Raw genomic sequence first — 20562 nt, 5'->3', positions numbered from 1 at the left:
GTTCCAATACTATTGGAGGGGACTGTGGCTTTAAACTGCCCCTATACAAACATGCCTTTCTCTGTTTTTTTATATATGTTTTGTATTGCATTAGAAAATGACCATGATAAGAACATTAATATCCCTGAATATAAAAGCTCCATCTGATGTAACAAGCAACAATTTGTTAAAAGACACATTTAACAAACAAAAAATATCAATACAGGCACCGATGGCATTCACTGGATGTCTGCTGCCATCCCCAGATCAGGCGTGTCCTCAAAGTGGATCTTGTAGTCACCTTCCTGCTCCTCAAACACAATCACCTTGAGACAAAGGACGGAGAGAGTTACAGCTTTGAGACTTGATTCTGGCTTCTGTGTTTTCAAACACGGTCAATGTAACATGAATATTATAGTCCATTATAATGCAAGCATTTTTTATTTTAAGGGAATGCTTTTGGGTAGTTGAGAAGATTGATACCACTTACTTTGAAGCTATTAACACTAGAACCTCCAGCATTCTATTTATACCTAGAACCGCCAGGCGGGTCAAATTGACCCGTGCATTTCTAGTGTGGTATAAAGTCATAAATTAGTTTGTTTAATAATCATCTGTGTTTTGGACCTCTTGTTTTATAATCTAAGTATCTTTAAGAACACTAATCACGTTTCGTGGCGACTCAGTAATGAAACTGAAAGTAGATATAATATCGCAAGTATAGTAATGAAAACAGAAGGTCAAAACAGCGCCCAAATGAGCTAAAATCCTAAATACAATAAACAGTAACATGGCAAACTTATTTTTAGGTAAGCTCTAATTGATTATTCATTAATTTTTCCCCACGTTGACATGTTTTGAGGCGTAGGATGGATCCCTCCGACGCTCTCTGTCCGGCTCACAGACAGCACTCAGCTGTCTGTCAGTTGAGCTGCGAGCCGCGGTGTGTGGAAGACAGTGCTCAGTTCTGATGTCTCGCTATCAGACTCGTATCACTCATTTCACTTAGTAACTCTAATGTTGTTAGGTATTTATCTTCATCTCTAATTTATTGTAAGTGTTTATGAATGACTGCACGTAGGCTACAGTTGTCAGATCGCGGACCCCAAACAATGCCGTTGCCTAGCAACCTGCTCGAAAATATTTCATTTTCCTGTGCAGGTCAAATTGACCCAGTGCGGCGGTTCTAGGTATAAATGCCTGTTTTTTTAATCCAGTTTAATTGTGACTTTATTTAACCATAGGGAGAGCATCACAACACAATTTTAGGAAAAGTCAAAGAGTTGGGGGCTTCAATATTTCGTAAAAGTATAGTTATGGGCAGTTGAAAAACCGCCCATAACTAGTGTTAACCAGCAGACTGTTAGCTTAGCGTAGCACAAAGACTCGGAACAGGGGGAAACAGCTTGTTTTATATGTTTTCTAATTCATACAAAATCAAAAGTGTTACAGAAACACTATTTATCTGACGTCGCTCCTGCCTGAGGGGGACCGCCCTTCGCTCCTGCCTGAGGGGGACCGCCCTCTGCCCTGCCATCCTCCGGGGGCCTGCCTTCGCCGTGGCCGGCCGCCTGAGTGGTTCTGCCTTCGCCGGTGTCCTGCGCGGGTCCGTCCTCGCCGATGCCGGCTACCTGTGGGTCGTCGACGCTGCCTGCCTCCAGCAGGGTGCCTTCGTCGTCGCCGCCTGCCTCCAGAAGGGGTTTATCGCCTTCGCCGGCCTCCAGAAGGGTTCTATCGCCCTCGTCTTCGCCGAGGCCGGCCTCCAGAAAGGGTTTACCGCCTTCGCCTCTGCCGGCCTCCAGGAGGGTTCTATCGTCCTCTTCTTGGCCGAGGCTGGCCTCCAGAAAGGGTTCCTCACCTTCGTCTTCGTCGCTGCAGGCCTCCAGAGGGACTGAGCCCTCATCGTCTTTGCCGTCGGCCTCCTGAGGGGTTCCACCTCCACCTTGCCCCTGTTTGCCCCCCAGGCCATCCGCCTGAAGCTCCCTGCCGTGCCCCTGCTTGCCCCCCAGGCCGTCCGCCTGAAGCTTCCTGCCGTGCCCTGGGGCCTTTTTCTGGCCGCCCGCCTGACACCCCTCCATTCTGCCCCACTCCTGTTCCCTGGCCAGCCGGTCACCCCGTGCACTGCCCCACTCCAGTTCCCTGACCAGCCGGTCACCCCCGTGCTCTGCCCCAGGCCATTTTTTTTTCCCCGTTTCCCTCCTCCTGGCACCCCTCCACCCACCCCGTTTGGGTTTGACTTTTTTTTTTTTCCAGTGTGTGGTCGCCTGGAAGTCGACCTTTTAGGGGGGGGGGGGGTACTGTCATGGTCTGTCTTTGTCTTGTCTTGTTTTGGTGTTTCCTGTTTTATTTTGGTATGTCTGTCTTGTTCCTCCCCATGTCCTGTCAAGTTTCCCTACTGCTCCCTTCCCTAATGTGTTTCACCTGTCCCTCGTTGTCTACCCGGTCTTGTGTGTGTGTCTGTGTATTTAACTCCCGGTGTTTCTTTGTTCCCTGTCCGAGCATTGTACCTGTTGGTGAGTCTGTCCCTGTATGTTCCATGTGCCTTTCCTTTGTGCCTTGCCTTTGTGCCTTTTTTGCGTTTCTGGAGTTTTTGTGTTTTTTGGACAATAAATTACCCTCACTTGAAACTTTCTGCATTTGGGTCCTGCTTGCCTGTCTGCCTGTCGTCACCGTAACAATTGCATTATTAACCCACTTACTCCTGGACACCCCAGTGTGGTTTGAAAGGCAGGAAACAGAAGCAGATAGATTGTATGGAGAAGAAAAAGGATTTTGCAAGTAGGCTACCCCTGACTGCCACTGAATCTCAATCCAGGGGTTGCAGCCTAGGAAGGCTGCATTTGAAGACCGATTGCGTCATAGCGGCGCGCAAAGGCTTGTTCCATTAGCAAGGCTCCTTCATATGCGGCCGAGAAATGTAGCCTTCGTTTCACGGTTTTGAAGGCTGCAACAGATGGATCCTTCGTGGCCCAACATATCCCAAGATTCATTGCGTTTTTTTCAGAGATGGCATAAAATAAAATAAAAAATAACAAAACAGCAACGTGTTGCTCCATCTTCTTAACTTTTATCTTCCTTTCTTTTTTTCTTGTACTTTTTTTCCTTTTCGTCTGGTAGGCAACTTCTTTTTCTTTTTTCCTCCGTTGACAAGGCTGTTTCTGTTGGCAGCAATCAGGGTTGCTAGGCAGCACAGGAGCGGCGAGTCGTCACGCAAACCGGAAATGCTCGTATACGGAGACCTGCGGAGACCGTCTCGTTTAACAACGCTCGATCGGCCTTCGAATCGGCCTTCACAGGCTATAGCCTTCATAGACCGCGTAGACCGCGTCCTCTCTGTATTGGGATCCAGCTTGCGGCTCGCAGACGTTGAGGGTGGGGGGGGGGCCTAAGCCCCACATTGAGGGGGGGGGGGGGGGAGCCTAAGCCCACATTGAGGGGGCCGGCGCTCAGGGCTCACTGCCTGTCTGTCACTCTCTCACACATTCACTAGCAGATTTCCGCTTCCACCCGGCTTCCACCTCAAGCAGGCTAATGCTAGCGCTATGTTAAGCTAGCGGGAGCCCATGCTGTTAATTAAATTATACAAACACATGGCACGGGAGTGTTGTGACTGGCTATCTTTCTTGCAGCGTACCTTTTATAAAGTTAAACGTAGCCTAGACAACTCGTTTAATTCTTTGCTGGCAGTTTGCATTGTTACATCCGGTTTAGCAATATCAAAATAAGAGTCCTGCATGGAGCAATAGCATACAGGGAGTAAGAGATGATTTAATTGTTAACCTTTAGTAATAACCGGTTAAAGCTCTTCTTAACAGTTAACAATTAACCACGGACATCCCTACCTACTATGTTGATTGCTAATGCTATCTTGTAACAGTTTCCTTATGAGGTCATATATGATAGTCCTGTGAATGTTAAAATATACCAGCAAGGCTGTCTCCCAAGGGTCCGCACTGACATCTACACAGACAAATTAAAGCCCGTAACTATGTCTGTAAAACCATTAAGTGTGTACTCTAAACAATGTGACGTGTGCTTAAGAGAACTCCTGTACCCATCTGTTTGTGAGGGTTGCAGGCCCAGCTGCCAATGAACTAAGTAAGAGTCAAAATAAGATTTGGGGAACTATGAAGGGTCCACTTAACAGATGTAATGTGACCACATTTAAGGCCAAAAAATATACCTCAATTAGACACAATTAAAAGCCACAGGTTTGACGCACATTAAGTTACACCAATCACAGCAGCCCTCACAACAGTCTTTTTAATCAACAGAACAATTAAAAAATAACAAAAAATAGATAGTAAACTATTAAAAGAAAAGATAACCAATCAATAAAGTGTAGAACAAGCAAAGAACAAATATTGTCCTTCCTTACTATGACCTTATACTCTCTCTTGCCATAGTCACCTCACATAATTCATTATGGATGAGCCTATTTTATCAGTGGAAGTGATTTTATGAATTCAAATTCATGATTATTCATTCAAATCGCAATATTTACTTCCGACCCTCGGTAACCCTCAACCCCGTTACACAAATCATTCTCCCACCCATAAAAAAATAATGGACTGTTCCATATGTTAAATGTAGCCTAACATTAGAAGACATGTTAGAGGCCTTTTGAACAACAGCAGCAGAAAGAGGCAAGTTGCCACCACCTTTAACAGCTATTTCAGTCATTTAAATGTTGATATTGTAGTCAAGTTCAACAACGCAACCCCGTTACATGAAATAAAGATAGAAAACAATAACTTGTGAAAATATATTTGTTATTTTAAATAAATATATGATTTCTTATCTCATGCATGTTGAAAGTAATTTGAGTCTAAAATAAACTCTTATCTGTATATGTCCCCTTCAACCCCGTTATCATTTTCAACCCCGTTGAGCATGCTCCCATGATATATTTTCTTCATGTTTATGTAGGCCTACAGTGTACATTACACTAACAACATGTCTTTTTTTTTTTACCACGGGGCTCTACCCCTGACCCCAGGCCCGCTCTCACTCTCCCTGTTTGGGCCACTCTTCCTCCAGGCAGAGTCCCCCCTGCCTTCTACAACAACTTGCCTTCAACGTGGACTCCCGCTAGCTTAAGCGCTAGCATTAGCCTCCTTAAGGCTCGAGCGACACTCACTACTCGGGTGAATGTGTGATAGCGTGACAGACAGGCATTGAGCTTAGGCTCCCCCCCGTCAATGTGGGTGGAGCGCCGGCCCCCTCAATGTGGGCTTAGTCAGGGGCTTCTCGGATTTTGAGGTAAGAAAGTAATTTTTGACAAAGACCAAAGGGGGATCATTGGATCAAAGTGCAGGGTCAGCCATAGTACAGCGCCCCTGGAGCAGTTTGGGGGTGAAGTGTCATTGTAGTAGGGGAGACCGGGGTAAGTTGGCACACTTTTTACTCTAGTCAGAATTGCTCATCACCTAAACATCTTTCAATAGTCATTCCTACATTAAATTGAAGCTTAAGGTGTTGGCTTGAAATGTGAACCCCTCACTTTTTCTAACTTATTGTAATAAAGAAGAAATGTACCATCAAAGACACTCTAACACATTGTGACAACCAACCTCTTCAAGGGGTCGGTTGTCACACACTATGGGGTTGTTTGTCACAATGTTATCTTTATGGGAAAAATCTTAAAAAGAAGGCAAGAAAGCAGAACTACATTTGAAAGTTTAATTTCATTGTCAAGTTGAAAAATAGGCTTACATAACTTTAAGCATCTTAACACAAAATGAGCAAGGAATTAACAAAAAGGAAATCATAAAGAACAAAACAAATAGGTCTAACAATAATAGCCTACTCAACTAGGATACACACATTCACTATCTGAGTTACATTGATGGCAAATGTAGGGTCTGCTCACTCTAACTAAGCAGAGATTGTGTGCCCGCTGGTTGCACATACAACACTTCTCCCTTACCTCCCCTGAACGGGTGCTGGAGAACGTTTGCATACAAACCAAACACAAACTATCCTCTTCATCTGATGAAGATTCCTCCTCCTGTCTCTTTCTCTTCTGTTTCTTCTTCCCCAGCTGGGGTGGAGTGCACTGGGGTGCAGTAGCCTTGGCAACTGATCTAGTTTGGGATGCACTGGGTCGTTTTGATTTTGTTGCCCTTTTTTACTCTTTTGCATGCTAGCTGCCTTTCCTGCTCAATTCTCTCCTTCTCTGGGGTGTCAGTGAGGATACAGCTTGACATTTTATTTTGTTATTGGGTTCCTTTCCTGGCTGCACCCTTTGGATAACATGTGACAACCAACCCCACAAAAAATGTGACGACCAACCCCAACTGGAATTTATTGCTAGCATCAAGGCCAACAACCATCTGACAACTAATTAGCTTGCTAAAAGCAATCTAAACTATAGCTTCACACTTTTTTAGGGTAACAAGTGTTTTGTTATAAACCCATTGTGTAAAAGCCTAGAAGAAAAATACTGAGGAGCTAAATATTTTCAATTTGACATGAAAAACACTAACAGTCCTCTCACCTCAAATGCAGCAGTCTAACTCCAAGGAAGACTATGTAGGTTACCTCTGATCTCAGTAGTGGATATTTACATACCAAAATGTAACAGACAGCGCCTTCTGGTTCCGAGATATAACGACTGTGACAACCTACCCGTGTGACAAATTACCCCGTTCTCCCTTACAGCGGATAAGCACAACAATTGTGAACTTTTTAAGAAAAGCATGACATTTCTACCATGGTTAGTTCATGCCATAAGCTTTATTTTCAGATGTGGAGGGAAGTCAGATTTTACATTTGCGGACAGTGAGAGGCCAAATCCAAAATGGCCGCCTTTCCGCCGGGTATAATGTTCAAACTCTCATAACTTAAGAACCATGCAATGTAATTAAACATTTAAGGTGTCATTTTCCACTAAAGTGGATATGCCCAATCATTTAGTGACACCTTTGAGATCACCAATGTTCAGGCACATGCATTTAGGTCTACGACAAGGTAAGAATTTACCAAAATCTAGACAATTATGTATGTAAATGCAAAGTCTTGCCTGGTGGTGGTGCTACAGCAAACCTCCATTGACTTCAGAACAGCTGAAAGCCTACACTTCCGCTGCAGGCTTTAAACACATCTCTTTAAACTGCACTCTTTAGATTGTACTATAGTACTGGGGGCGGCAGTGGCGAAGTGGGCAGGGAGGTCGCCTCTGGAGTGCAGGGTCGTAGGTTCGATCCCCCGCCTACCTGCCACATGTCGAAGTGTCCTTGGGCAAGACATTGAACCCCGAATTTCTCCTGATAGTTAGCTTGCACCCTGTGTGGTAGCTGCTGCTGCTATCGGTGTATGAATGTGTGTGTGATTGGGTGAATTTGTACGAAACAATGTAAAGCGCTTTGAGCTGTGAAAAAACAGGGAAAAGCGCTGTATAAGAGGAGTCCATTTACCATTTGTGTGATTCTTGCTGTTCTGAGTTTGTAAAAGCGTCAGCTAAATAAAATGTAACGTAATCAGGGCTGTACGCTTATTTTTTAAAGTGGTAGCACTGGTGCTAGCAAGCAAAAAAAATCAGTAGCACAAAAATAAATTTGGTAGCACACAAAGTATGATCGAAAACTTGCATAACCTTAACCCTTGCATTTCGCTCTAATTACCTTTGAGCATGTCATCTTGGTCTCATTTGAGATTCTCAATTAATATTATTTCCTAGTGTGTGCAGTAATAATTGTAGAAAAATTAATAGGGGTGCACTGATTGCAATTTAGACAAAATAATCTAACCTGCCAATTGCAATTTGGCAGGCTGTCGCACTAGTTAGGGTTGCCACCTTGGATTTAGGAAAAAAAGGGACACTTGAATGTTTGGGGCGGAGGGCTCGGCCATTATTAGGCTACCAGTTCAGACTGACCAGTGTAATGACCTATAATAACCATACACACCTACAGTGCTTTTTACAGTATAGGCTAAATAGGGAGACTGAGGTGGGTGGGGACCCTGGACCTTGTAGGGGGGCCCCGGAAGAAAAAAATGCAACCTTTTAAAGTAAAATCCATCAATCTGGTGCACTTTGAGAATAATATTGCATGCAACCATGCCCAGGGGCCCAAGGGCTCGGGGGGGGGGGGGCCTAAGCCAGAAATACTGATAGTAACTTTAAATGTTGCATTGTCAAAGAGCTCAGTCACTCATGTCAATAACAGGGTCCAACAAGGAATAGCCTAAATATAAGGAAATAAATCATCATGGCCCCAACTAGGTGACAAATAGAAAAGCAAGTGCAAAACAAAAGCATTATTAGCTCTGTCTAAGGGGCTTCATGAGGGACAGCTAAGCCCCCCACACACAAACAGGAATAAGCTTGCTATGTGTAAATTCTATACTGTTCATGAAAAGTAGCTTTCCACCCTGTATATGTTGCAATGGGCCCCTCCATCATATAACATGAGTCTGCAGACCAATCTACTGTACTGTTTTCACAGTTGCAGAGTAAAGAGTGCCTGTTTAAGAAAAATAATGTTCCTTCTGCAGCTCAAGATTTGATTAAAATGTTCCTCTGCTCTGATGCATTTAACTTTAAAACGGTACAAAGAGTCTGGGCCCATTATCTCATAATCCGTCTATGAACCAACTGGTTTCCACAATCTTTTTTATTTTCGCGGGCAGCATGCACAAGCATTATTTATTAAAAAAAAAAAAAAAAAAAAAAAAGTGTGGGGCCCCACACAGGGTCTTGAAACGGGCCCCGAGATCGTTAAGACCGCCCCTGCCCGCCCGCCTCTCCGATGCAATAGCGGGCGCAACAAACTCCTCGGCCCGTGTGAGACGGCCTTAACTACTGAACGAAGGAAGGAAATCAAATGAGGTTTTGGCATTTTCCCCAAAAAACGGGTCACAGCTGGTGAAAAAAAGAGAACAATTCTGGGAAAAACGGGACGGGTGGCAACACTAGCACGAGTGCGATTGGAGTTGTATTCATCATCGCACGTGATCAATTTCAGTAGCAAATGCGATCAAAACTGTCGCACTGTACAGCCCTGGTAATGGATTCCCAGGATATGCAATACCATAATTGGTATGCATGCATGCTTGCAGCTAGTGCGGGGACAGCATCCAAAGTCTGTGAAGAAATGGGAGGGGCTAGATATGAAAGGGGAGGAGATGGAGGAAAAAGAGGAGGGGCTGGAGAGGAAAGGGGAAGGGGAGGGACTGGAGAAGAAAGAGGAGGAGCTGGAGGGGAAGAGGAGGAGTTGGAGAGGAAAGGGGAGGGACTTCAGAGAGAATGGGAGGAGCTGGAGAGGAAAGGGGAGGGGATGGAGGTGACATGGGAGGGGCTATATGTGAAAGGGGAGGGACCTCTGAGGAAATGGGAGGAGCTGAAGGGGAAATGGGAAGGGCTTGAGAATAAAGAGGAGGGCTGTAGCGGAAAGGGGAAAGACTGGAGAGGAAACCTTTACCCTGGAGAGAAACGAGGAGGAGTTGGTGGGAAAGGGGAGGAGTTGGAGAGGAAAGGGGAGGGGATGCAACGGGAAGGAGAGGGCTGGAAAGGATAGGGGAGGTGTTCAGATGAAATGAGAGGAGCTGGAGATAAAAGGGGAGGGGCTGGAGTGAGAAGAGCAGCAGCAGGAACGTCAAGGTAAGAATTGACCAAATTATATCCAATTATATTGCATATCTACTTTAGTTGAAAATGACACCTTAAATGTCTAATTATATTGCATGGTTCTTAAATTTTGAGAGTTTGAACATTATACCCAGCGGACTGGCGGCCATCTTGGATTTGGCCTCTCACTGTCCGCAAAGGTAAAATCTGACTTCCCTCCACATTTGAAAGTACAACTTATGGCATGTAGGGGAGAACGGGGTAATGTGAGACTTTTCACATTTGCTTCCCTCTAAGGCAGGGGTGTCAAACTCATTTTCACAAAGGGCCACTCTACGATATGATAATCACACTAAGGGCCAGACTGACATACCTTCTTTTTAATCGTAAAATAAAAAGAACATATCTAAGTAAGTATATAAACGCGTACAATGGCTAGTTTTCGCTTCAACATTTTCGGGGGACAAATTATAGGTGGGGTGTATGGGGGTGCTCCCCCCAACATTTTTTAATGTCACACACTTAATTTCCTGCATTCTGGTGGATTTTTATCCACCGATCTGTGCCTTTTCGGCATCAATTTATGTTGGAAATGTCTTAATTTTTGTAAAGGCAGAGACAACATTCAGGTTCCTGGTGAAACAATTATAAAGGACAAGTGCAGTAAGGCTCTCATGCATTCTGGATTGAGCCACAATATTTATTCTCCTGGATTTTTCAAAACTTTCTGCACATTCAAAACATATCACATGTTTTGTTTTTTTAGGAATCATGACGCAGCACCAGTGTTAGCTATGAAACTTTACATTGGTAATGAAATGCCAAGCCACCATTGGAAACGAAAGGGTTGGGCTATCAGCAGCTAGCTAACGTTAGCTAGTTGGCTAAATTGTAACTTAAAGCAAAAATTAGAAACCAGATAATTTTGGCATTAATCCTTAGACACTTGACACAATCAATCATCAATATTGCATTCTATTTAGCCACATATATTGGCCTATTTACAGCCCTCAGAAAACTGACAGCTCTTCTTAGATGCAAGTTCATCAATTCATGGCTTAAAATCCTGAGCTGTGGAACTTTCAGCAGACATTCCTAGCTGTAAGCTAAGTACATTTCCTAGAAGTTGGGAGCGTATGTGATGTGCGGATATGGCACAGGCTCCATGAAGAATTAAAAAAAAAAAAAAAAAAGATTATTTATTTTTTTATTTTTTTCAGAATTGATTCAAATCGTCCGAATTGATTCGCGGGCCACATCAAAACGTGATGAGTTTGACACATGTGCTCTAAGGGAGCTAAAATGATTTATCAGTCAAATTTACACATTTCCCATTAATTCAGGATGTTTCCTAGAAAAGGGCATCAGCAGAATTTATTCATGACAAAGGGCAGTGAAAATATGATTGTTTTAAAAAAAGTTATCTTGTGTCTCAGTTTACCCCAGCTGTGGGGTAAACTGAGACAGACCAGAGAAATCAAGGGGGTAAACTGATCCACTTACTTTTTCCACTCTGAAACTATCATAACAACAAATCCTGACAGCTAGCTTGAAAACCAAACATTCCAAAACTAATGTCGGACTAGTAACAGAGTCATGGGGTTTGGTCAATTAAGAAAAACATTTTCAAAACACTTGAAAGTAACTCTGATCAAATACACCATATAATTGATATTCAATAATTAACATTCAAATGACAGATAGAACCAGTTAGATTAAAACACAGTCTGGGGTTCAGAACACAGGACCCTTAGAGCCAGCTAGTGTCTGGGGTCTTCCACCACGTTGCTCTTAGCAACTTATCTACCACGTGGCCACATAGCCACCTCAAACTCTTGTGTGACGTCCGGACCACAAAAGTTTGTCCACCATCTTTGTAGTTCCCCATCTTAAATCCTAGTATAGCGTTCCATTGTCTCACACACACTCTCTCTTGGTTGTCCATCGATTTTGATGATGACGTCCACTTTTAACCTTATTTAAAAATGTAAATAAACAAAACAAAAGCATACTTTCAAACTTACTTGTTCCCTATCCTATCATATGGCTATCACAGCCCAAACAGCACAGCCACCTTCAACAGACCCAGGCTTCATACATGCAAGTTCCAGGTAGTGTCAATGCCGATTCTACCAGTTATATCCTACTACATGAGTAACACAGAGAAGGAAGATGTTAAAGAGCACAGGTGCCAGCACACAGCCCTGGTTGATGCATACAGTCCCCTCCATGAGTATCGGAACAGTGAGGCCAATTCCTTTATTTTTGCTGTAGACTGGAAACATTTGGGTTTGACACCAAAATATGAATATGAGACAATAGATCAACATTTCAGCTTTCATTTCCAGGTATTTACATCTGGATCTGATACACAACTGAGAAGATATCATTTTTTGTAAAGGAACACCACATTTTTAGGTGAGCAAAAGTATTGGAACTTAAAATACATTAAAGTGAATAAGACTTAATATTTTGTTGCAAATCCTTCACTTGCAATAACTGCATCAAGCATGTGACCCATTGACATAACAAAACTTTTGCATTCTTCTTTTGTGATGCTTTTCCAGGCCTTCACCGCAGACTCATTCAGTTGCTGTTTGTGTTAGGGGGTTACACCCTTCGGTCTCCTCTTTAGCAGGTACAATGCATGCTCTATAGGGTTTAAGTCTGGAGATTAACTTGGCCAGTCTAAAACTTTCCATTTCTTGCCCCTGATGAACTCCTTTGTTGTTTTTGCAGTTTTTTAGGGTCATTACCTTGCTGCATGATGAAGGATCTTCCAATCAGTTTGGTTGCATCTTTCTTTAAATTGGCAGACAGAATGTTTCTGTAGACTTCTAAGTTCATTTTGCTGCTGCCATCATGTTATTGTCAAGATGAACCTTTACCAAAGTGATGGAAAGGCTAAAGTTTGGAGAAAAATGTGGTGTTCCTTTACAAATAATGCTATCTTCTCGGTTGTGTATCAGATCCAGATGTGAATACCTGGAAATGAAAGCTGAAATGCTGATCTATTGTCTCATATTCATATTTTGGTGTCAAACCCAAATGTTTCCAGTCTACAACAAAAATAAAGGAATTGGCCTCACTGTTCCGATACTTATGGAGGGGACTGTATACGAACAGGGAAAGGAGAGGACTCTTTTCCTCCCATAGTCACCCTAGCAGTCATATCATCATGGAACTGACAGGGGATGATAACAAATTTGTTGGGACATCCAAACTTTAGGAGGATGTCCCACAAAAGTTATCTCTGAACAGAGTCAAATGCTTTGGAGAGGTCAACCAAAGCTATAAAAATATCCTGATGTTGTTCCCTGCACTTCTCCTGAAGTTGCCGTGCTATAAAGATCATGTCGACCGCACCCCTGCTTTTTCTGAAGCCACATTGTGATTCAGGCAGCATTGACTCTGATGTTTTCCGTGTAGACTAGAGGTACGATGTAAGCTAACAGTAGCTTAGCAGCACACATGAGGGTGGTATCAATCTTCTCAGCATGATTCCAAAAATGTTGAACTATTCCTCTCATAAATGCTGGTGTGTGCACAAACCTACCTGGTTGATTCCACTGTTGAGAAAGGGGCCGGGGAGGTAGAGCGCCTGCTGAGGGCCGATGGACCAGTAACGGCCCAGATTCAGCCCATTGATAAACACAACACCTTTCTCCCATCCCTGTGGACCAAGAGACAGTTGAATGGTTCCACAATGCATACATGAATACTGTGTTGTGCATGGCATAAAAACTAACACGTTTGGTTTAACTTACTGGCAGCTTTACAAATGTGTCACTGGGATACCCGTATGCAAACAGCCTTCCCATGAAGAATCCAGGGAAGCTGGGAGCTTCAGGGAGCATTTTCCACGGTGCCTGATAAAGACTGAAATAAGACATCCATTTAAATCACACTATATGACTTCAAAATGAAAGGGATATGCAGCGATTCAATAAAGAGTACCAACCTATCAATAAAGCTGGGTTTCATTTCCAGGCTGTATATTGTAAAATCCCGCAAGGGTATATTATTTAATAAAATGTCTCCCACAAGGCCTGCAAGAAATCAAATCAAAATTGGCTTGTACACTAACCGCTCAGAGCTTGAGTTATTAAATAGCAGGCATAGCAATGAACTGCATACAGTATTATCTGTCGGTCACCTTTACGCTGTGTGTCAAGCTCCCTTCCACGGTGAACTCGTCCACAGTTTTCCACCAATAAACTTAAGGTACGCCGTCCCTGTAGGGGTTGGTTGTTTTTATGTCTTTTGCAAGTTTTAAAAGCCAAAAAATATTTTAATTATTGGATATTTGCCTTTATTTTCCCTCTTGATGCCATACCTTACCATCAGGAACTGCCAGCTCAAGACTTTGGCGTTTGAAAAGCCCAATGTAGCTTCTGTCTACAAACACCTAGGGGTAAAAATACATTGTCAAATCATTTTAATAATATTAGCCTACATAACGAATGAACTCTGTTTCACTTGAATTAACTATCTCAAAGTAGAGTTTTCCGACTATCATTCAATCAGAACCTTTACACAACCTTCATGTGGAGTATGTCCTGGAACGTTAACTGTGGGCTTACCAATTGGAAACACGGAAAAGAAAAAACAATTTGCTCTTACTGAAGTGATTGATATTCATATGTTCATTAAATATAAAGCTAAAGCCTAGTTAGCATTAAGAAAAATGGAAACAGAGGTAACACCTAGCCTGAATCCGTCCAAAGGTAACACAACTGGACTACCATCACCTTTATCTGCACGCTTAGAATCACATCATATCTCTATTATCTTATATCTAGATTCCCTGCACGTGGCCAACAAACTGTGTTCAGCACATAACACCACAACTTGTCACTTTGTTTCTTGTACTGATTACACCATTGAAATTCAAGATGACTAGTCAGCTTATAAGGTTCTGGTAGGCCCATTGTCTACCTTTGGACACATCCAGCAACGCGGCTGGCTATAGCTTTGTGTTTTGTGCACAAATATGAGTTGAATATTTCTTAAAATGTCAAACTTTCTCTTTTAAGTTTAGTTTTGATGGAAGGCTAAAGCCCCTATCTCACTGGGCTGCGACTGTTTGCGACCAGTTGGAGACACAAAATTGCGACCGAATGTGCCAATTTGCGACAATTTTCACTTGCAGTCTCACTGAGTTGCTACTTACGACACGTTTGCGAATGTCCTTGCCGGGAGGTCGCATTTATGTCTCACGAACGTCTGGCGAGTGTCGCACGAACGGAATGTCAGTCTAATTTTTGTCTCAAAGCAGTCGCAATTTAGTTTCATATGTCGCCAAACCCTCGCAAAGTTGTCTCACACTTCTCGCACTTTCTGACTCGCGGAGACTAAATGGAGAAGGGTTTGCGACGCGTGCGACACACCTGCGACGACTCTGAGACTATTTTGAGACTGATTTGTCGCACACTTTTTTTGAACATGTTCAAAATTCATGTGACAAGACTGCGCGGCTCTGCGACTCATGCGAGGAAATTGAGACCTCCGCGAACGTTTGGAGACAGTTTAAAGACTGCGAATGCAGTCTCCAACTTGTCGCAAACAGTCGCAGCCCAGTGAGATAGGAGCTTAACTCTAGCATACTGGGGAGAGCGACTGAGATCATGCCATTACTACAATGAAGACTCACTAGGGCACGGTCTCTGACATTGTCTCCAGACTTCAATAGTCCTCCACTGCTGATGGTGCTCTCATACAGCGTGTATCCGTACGACTGGCCGTTCCTGTTGTTCACGGGTAGATTCTCCATGTTCACTGGCTCTGCTGAATGAAATGGCTGCAGGAAAAACAAATAAACATCCTCTATTAAAAAGAAAAATTGTTTTCATTTCACGCAAAGGACACAGTTGATCTTACATAAAACATACTCCCTCAGTGAAGCTCAGAGCATCCCATAAAGACAGGTGCTGGTACATGATCGCCGGTTCATACGTCTCCCTGTAGTACAGGGCTGGCAGGTTGGGGAAACTGTCTCCTCCTGCACACACAGGTCACAGAATGGGTGGGGCAGAGAGGTCTGTCATTGTATGTGTTTACATTCCTCATTCTCATATAAACTTAGCGTTCAACCTACCGTTGTATCGAGAGAGTAAATCCCTAAGGAGATGGTACTTTGGAGTGTACTCCCCAGCTTCAGACAAGGGTGCATCATAATCTGAAAAAACATCCCGGTGTCATACAGTGACTATCATGTGCTGCCATCTGCTGGCTGTTAAGTTTACTGCTTGCTCTATAGAAGGCAAGGAACACATTCTCCAGCTTCATCATTATCATAAAATCCTTGAGTATATTTGCATTAAAAGCCACAGCTCGTTTGTTTATGACAGACCGTAGCTGGGGACCAATGCTCTGTAGGAAGGATGAGCGAGTGCTCCGCTCATGAAGCCAAAGCTGGAGCCTCCATGGAACATGTAGAGGTTGATAGACATGCCCCGCCTCAGAATCTCTCTCACGGTGGACACCATATCTGAAAAGATGTTTAAACAAATACTGTAAACAAAGGGAAACTCATAATGCACCTTTAAAGTCCAGTCAGTGTAACCTTGCTGACCCCCTTTTTGTCAGGTTCTGCATTAAATGGGCCCTGACGTTCACATTTACATTTGCATTTACATTGTTGGCATGTAGCTGGTGTTCCTCATGCAAAAAAGCAACGCACTAGGAAAATAAATATCATACAAAGTACTGAGTGAAAAGAAAGCATTATTTGTTTACAGCAGTTAAGAGTGAGCTGAGAGTAAATTGCTGGTGGATGGTAAAAAAGAAATACTTTATGAAGAGATGTCAGTGGCCCATGTATGACTAAGCATCTTAAGGTTTCTTGAAAGGCGCTATATAAAATTATGATATTATTATTATTATTATTATTATTATTACTATTACTATTATTAATAAAATAAATAGAGATAGAAAAGTGTCTGTTTTATCTATAAGGCCGCCGAAAACAAGGAGAAGCTTCCTAACCCTCTGGGGGCAGCACATGGTGGAGGTCACCCCACACGTCAAACCAGCCGGTCCAGTAATCCATCACCATGGTGGGGCTGTTGGGCTGACAAACACAACACAAAAGACCAACACAATCACACACATGCCCACTGACAGACAGGGTAATGCTGCGGAAACAAAGGTAAGATACACACCTGGATAGCACTGAGATCCCGGATATCTCTCTGATTTAACTTCTGCAGCTTCACTGATCTGATGGCTTCAAGATAGGATATCACAAGGTAAGCAGTGCATGAGTGTGTGTGTGTGTGTGTGTGTGTGTGTGTGTGTGTGTGTGTGTGTGTGTGATAAATATACCTTACCTCCATCCACACCTCCAGACTTTAATGTGTTGTGATTGTCTGATGTGAACAAGAGTTCACTGATCCCTCTAGACTGAAGAGCCTTTCAAAAATAAAACAGAGGATATGAACATCAATATCAATGTGTACATGTGTGTTTTAATAAACCTACATTGAGGTTGCATTTCATTTAGGCACATCACATTACCTCTTTAATGAAAAGCATGTAACCTTCATCCTTTGCAAAGGATCCGTATTCATGTTCCACCTGCACTGCAATAATGGGACCTCCTTTCTTGAACTAAAACACAAAGGCATTTGAGTTGGAAGGACGTCAAGGTAAATGAACTGGAGCTACGACAAACTTGTTTTGGGCCTTAGTGACAGAAAGCAAACCTGCAGTGGAACCACTTTTGGTATGAGTTTGTCAAAAAAGGTATTGACAGCCTGGGTGAAGCCTGGGTAAGTGGTGCGTAGTCTCATGTTGCCATCACTGAGGAGCCAGCTGCAAAGAGGCAGAAAACAACATGCCTGGTTAGGACTACAGAAAAACGGAGGCACAGTGACCCTTACATAGAGGACACAGCTTCACACCCTGGACAAGTCTTCCCTTATAGCACTTGACATTTCCCCCCTGATCACACTAACAGAAAAAAGTGGTTCTAGTCAGACCTATTTGAACAAAGCATTGGCTTAAAATCTACATAACAGAGAACACTATCACTACCTTGGTAGACCTCCTAGGTCCAGCTCTGAGGAAATGTAGGGCCCTGGTCGTAAAATTACCCACAATCCCAATTCAGCAGCAAGATTGATATATGCTCTGAAACAGAGAAGGAGAGCAATTAATCAGCATGTTCGATCTGCACGAACACAAAGAGCGAGAGACCTCATATGTTGTTGTTTGAGGAGTGTGAAACTTGCTTGGCAACAACAGCAGCATGTATCACTACTGTGTGGTTAATTGCTTGCTAAGTTGCTGTTGTTGGGGAGATGTTGCTGTTGTCAGGTGGGACCTCTGCCTCCAGCTCCCCCTCTGAGGACTGGGGGTTTTATGATTCCCAACACGCCTGAGAGCAGGTCATATTGTTAGAACAGTGAGATAGAGGTGGTGCAAGGTGTTTTCCTTTTCATTATGGACATTTTTAAGCTGCATATTTGGTAGGGGCCTTCACTCCCATTACGAACTGTATGAGTATGTTTTGCATTTAGCTAGAGGAAGAGTCACGGTGCCCCTTACTCTAAATCCAGCTGTATCTGGAAGTTGAAAACCCCTCTCTCTGGCTGGTGCAGACTCCACGGCACAGACCTGCAATGATCCAGAATTTCCCCTATTAACATTTTGGAGGTGAAATGTACAAGCCAAAACACACATCCATGGTAGTGTTCCTACGTAGTGAGGGTGCTGATGCCACAGGCCTTCATCTTGATCAGGCGGTCCCTCCAGTAGGCCCGGGGCACGCGGTAGTAGTGGATGGATCCCCCCAGGATGAGGCAGGGCTCTCCCTCCAGGCGGAGCTGAGAGGAGTTGGCGCTCAGGCCAACCTTCCTGCTTCTTCTTTCCCTTGCTGGCATACTGGAAGAAGAGTTGTATCGTATCTGTGTCACACTCACATAGGCTATTGTGCTTGGATAGACCACATGACATGTGCTCGATAGGAATTTGTAGATGTCTTGTGTTGTCAAGCACAGCCACAAGTGTGCAGGAACATATCTGAATTGAGGCGAGGCAAGCAAGACTTAGGCAAGAAGAGGTAAACACTCCATATTTACATTTAGAGTGTTTTACATTTTTCCTTTAAGGTACTGACAACTTGTGTTATCATACTTTGTCTCAGAGGCTTGAAGCATTACTATATAGCTAATAACTGACTGTAATAAAGTAATGCATAAGCAAGCAGCCTTACAGTAGCTCTAACTCAAACATATTGAATAATAGTGAGAACATATATAGGCTAACTTACCAGAGATATCTGTACATGATGAAACCAACAATGAACAGGCAGATGAGTGCATACTTCCTTTTGTGGGCATTTCTTATCCTCAGGACAACCATCGGTAGGATGTGATTTATCTTCCAGTGACATAAGCAGTAGTCGAGTTAAGTTTTCAGCAGCATCTGAGCACAGATGGATGCATGATGCTGGCATGGGTAATGCACCGCCTTGTGGGAGTGGCCCACTGCTAAACCATGGAGTGAACATACCTGAGAGTTGTCATAGGCCTACGGTTGTACAGAAACAATTGGATCGGTGTGTGTGAGGAAAGACTAGGCCTACATCCAATATTTTTCCTTCCTGAAATTTTACTGGGCTATATAATGGTTTATTAATTACGAAAACTATATTTTCTTTAACAAATACTGTCTGATATTTTGAGCCATCATATAGCCTATTATAAACGGAGCCAATTTAAATAGTAAATATTTTGAAGCAATTTATATTTTGTAATAGGCCTACTTAAATGTCCACTTGAATAATACATATATAGCCTACTACTACTACTGTAAATATTAATTATTCAATTGGACAGAGTTTTTTTAAACATAGACTGTGGGCCTATAAAAGCTTTTTAACAACCCAAGATGATCAAATATCAGAAATTACTAAATAGCAATAGCCTAAATGCATATTGTATAATTAAGTAGCATACAATTAATTAATTAGCTATTTTCCTGTTCAAAGCAATGAGACGTTCCCTTTATTTAATGTCATGCTCCTACAAGGCGGACTACTTGGGGGGCAGATAGGACAGGGGTAAAGGCTATACACTGGGTTAGTCAGATCTGTGTTAGGGTGTATTCACACATGCCATGTTTAGTTCGGTTGAAACAAACTCAGGTTCACTTCCGCCTTCGGTGCGCATCTTTCAGGCAGGTGTGAATACAGCAATCGCACTCGGGGGCGGACCAAACAAGGCGCTCTGAGACCCAGCTGAAGAGGTAAGCCGAATCCCATTCGAGGGGCCGCAGCCTACGAAGGCTGCATTTGAAGATTGATTGCGTTATAGCGGTGTGCAAAGGCTTGTCCCGTTTTTGAAGGGTCCAACAGGTGTATCCTTCGCGGCCCAACATATCCCAAGATTCATTGCGTTTTTTTCAGAGATGGCATAAAATTAAATAAAAAATAACAAAACAGCAACGTGTTGCTCCATCTTCTTAACTTTTGTCTTCCTTTCTTTTTTCTTGTACTTTTCTTTCCTTTCGTCTGGTAGGCAACTTCTTTTTCTTTTTTCCTCCATTGACAAGGCTGTTTCCGTTGGCAGCAATCAGGGTTGCTAGGCAGCACAGGAGCGGCGAGTCGTCACGCAAGGTAACGGCTTGTTACGCAAACCAGTGTTGCCAACTTAGCGATTTTGTCGCTAGATTTAGCGACTTTTCAGACCCCTTTGGCGACTTTTTTTCAAAAAAGCGACAAGCGACAAATCTAGCTTCTTTTCTGGAGTTATTGGTGACTTTTTCGCCGAAGCAAATATCACTTTTAACGCTTCTCAACGAGCAGCGGGAGCCTCCCGGCCCGTCCCCCGTCACAGAGCATTGACAGACGGCCCGGTCCTTGCGCAGCAGCCCCTCCCAGCTGCGGTCAGAGCAGGAGATACACCTCTCAGCTCGTGTTCCGTTAGCATCACTATTAGCAGTTAGCAGCTTTTCCCACCTCTTCTACAGTCTACGAGTAGTGCAATTCAAAATGTTATGCAGTGCTT

The 20562-nt window shown here is 43.3% G+C and overlaps 1 protein-coding gene across 1 annotated transcript; it reads right to left on the bottom strand.

Annotated features, from left to right (window-relative positions):
- Positions 1 to 218: 218 nt before the first annotated feature.
- Positions 219 to 18916, bottom strand: LOC307260874 (beta-galactosidase-1-like protein 2; the record flags this gene model as incomplete). The annotated part of the gene is made up of 19 exons (XM_080041238.1): positions 219 to 305; positions 13107 to 13223; positions 13318 to 13429; positions 13512 to 13599; positions 13707 to 13785; positions 13887 to 13958; positions 15204 to 15350; positions 15442 to 15551; positions 15648 to 15728; positions 15903 to 16040; positions 16538 to 16622; positions 16714 to 16778; positions 16882 to 16963; positions 17069 to 17161; positions 17257 to 17365; positions 17588 to 17683; positions 18101 to 18169; positions 18254 to 18436; positions 18825 to 18916. The coding sequence occupies 19 exons, from the start codon at positions 18914 to 18916 to the stop codon at positions 219 to 221; spliced, it is 1905 nt and encodes a 634-aa protein (XP_079897364.1).
- Positions 18917 to 20562: the final 1646 nt, after the last annotated feature.

This window comes from Ammodytes marinus (assembly GCF_949987685.1).
Source record: "Ammodytes marinus genome assembly, chromosome: 14".
Classification (NCBI taxonomy): Eukaryota; Metazoa; Chordata; class Actinopteri; order Uranoscopiformes; family Ammodytidae; genus Ammodytes; species Ammodytes marinus.
Note: the sequence above shows the minus strand (reverse complement) of the source record. Positions and strands in the feature narration are given on the sequence as shown.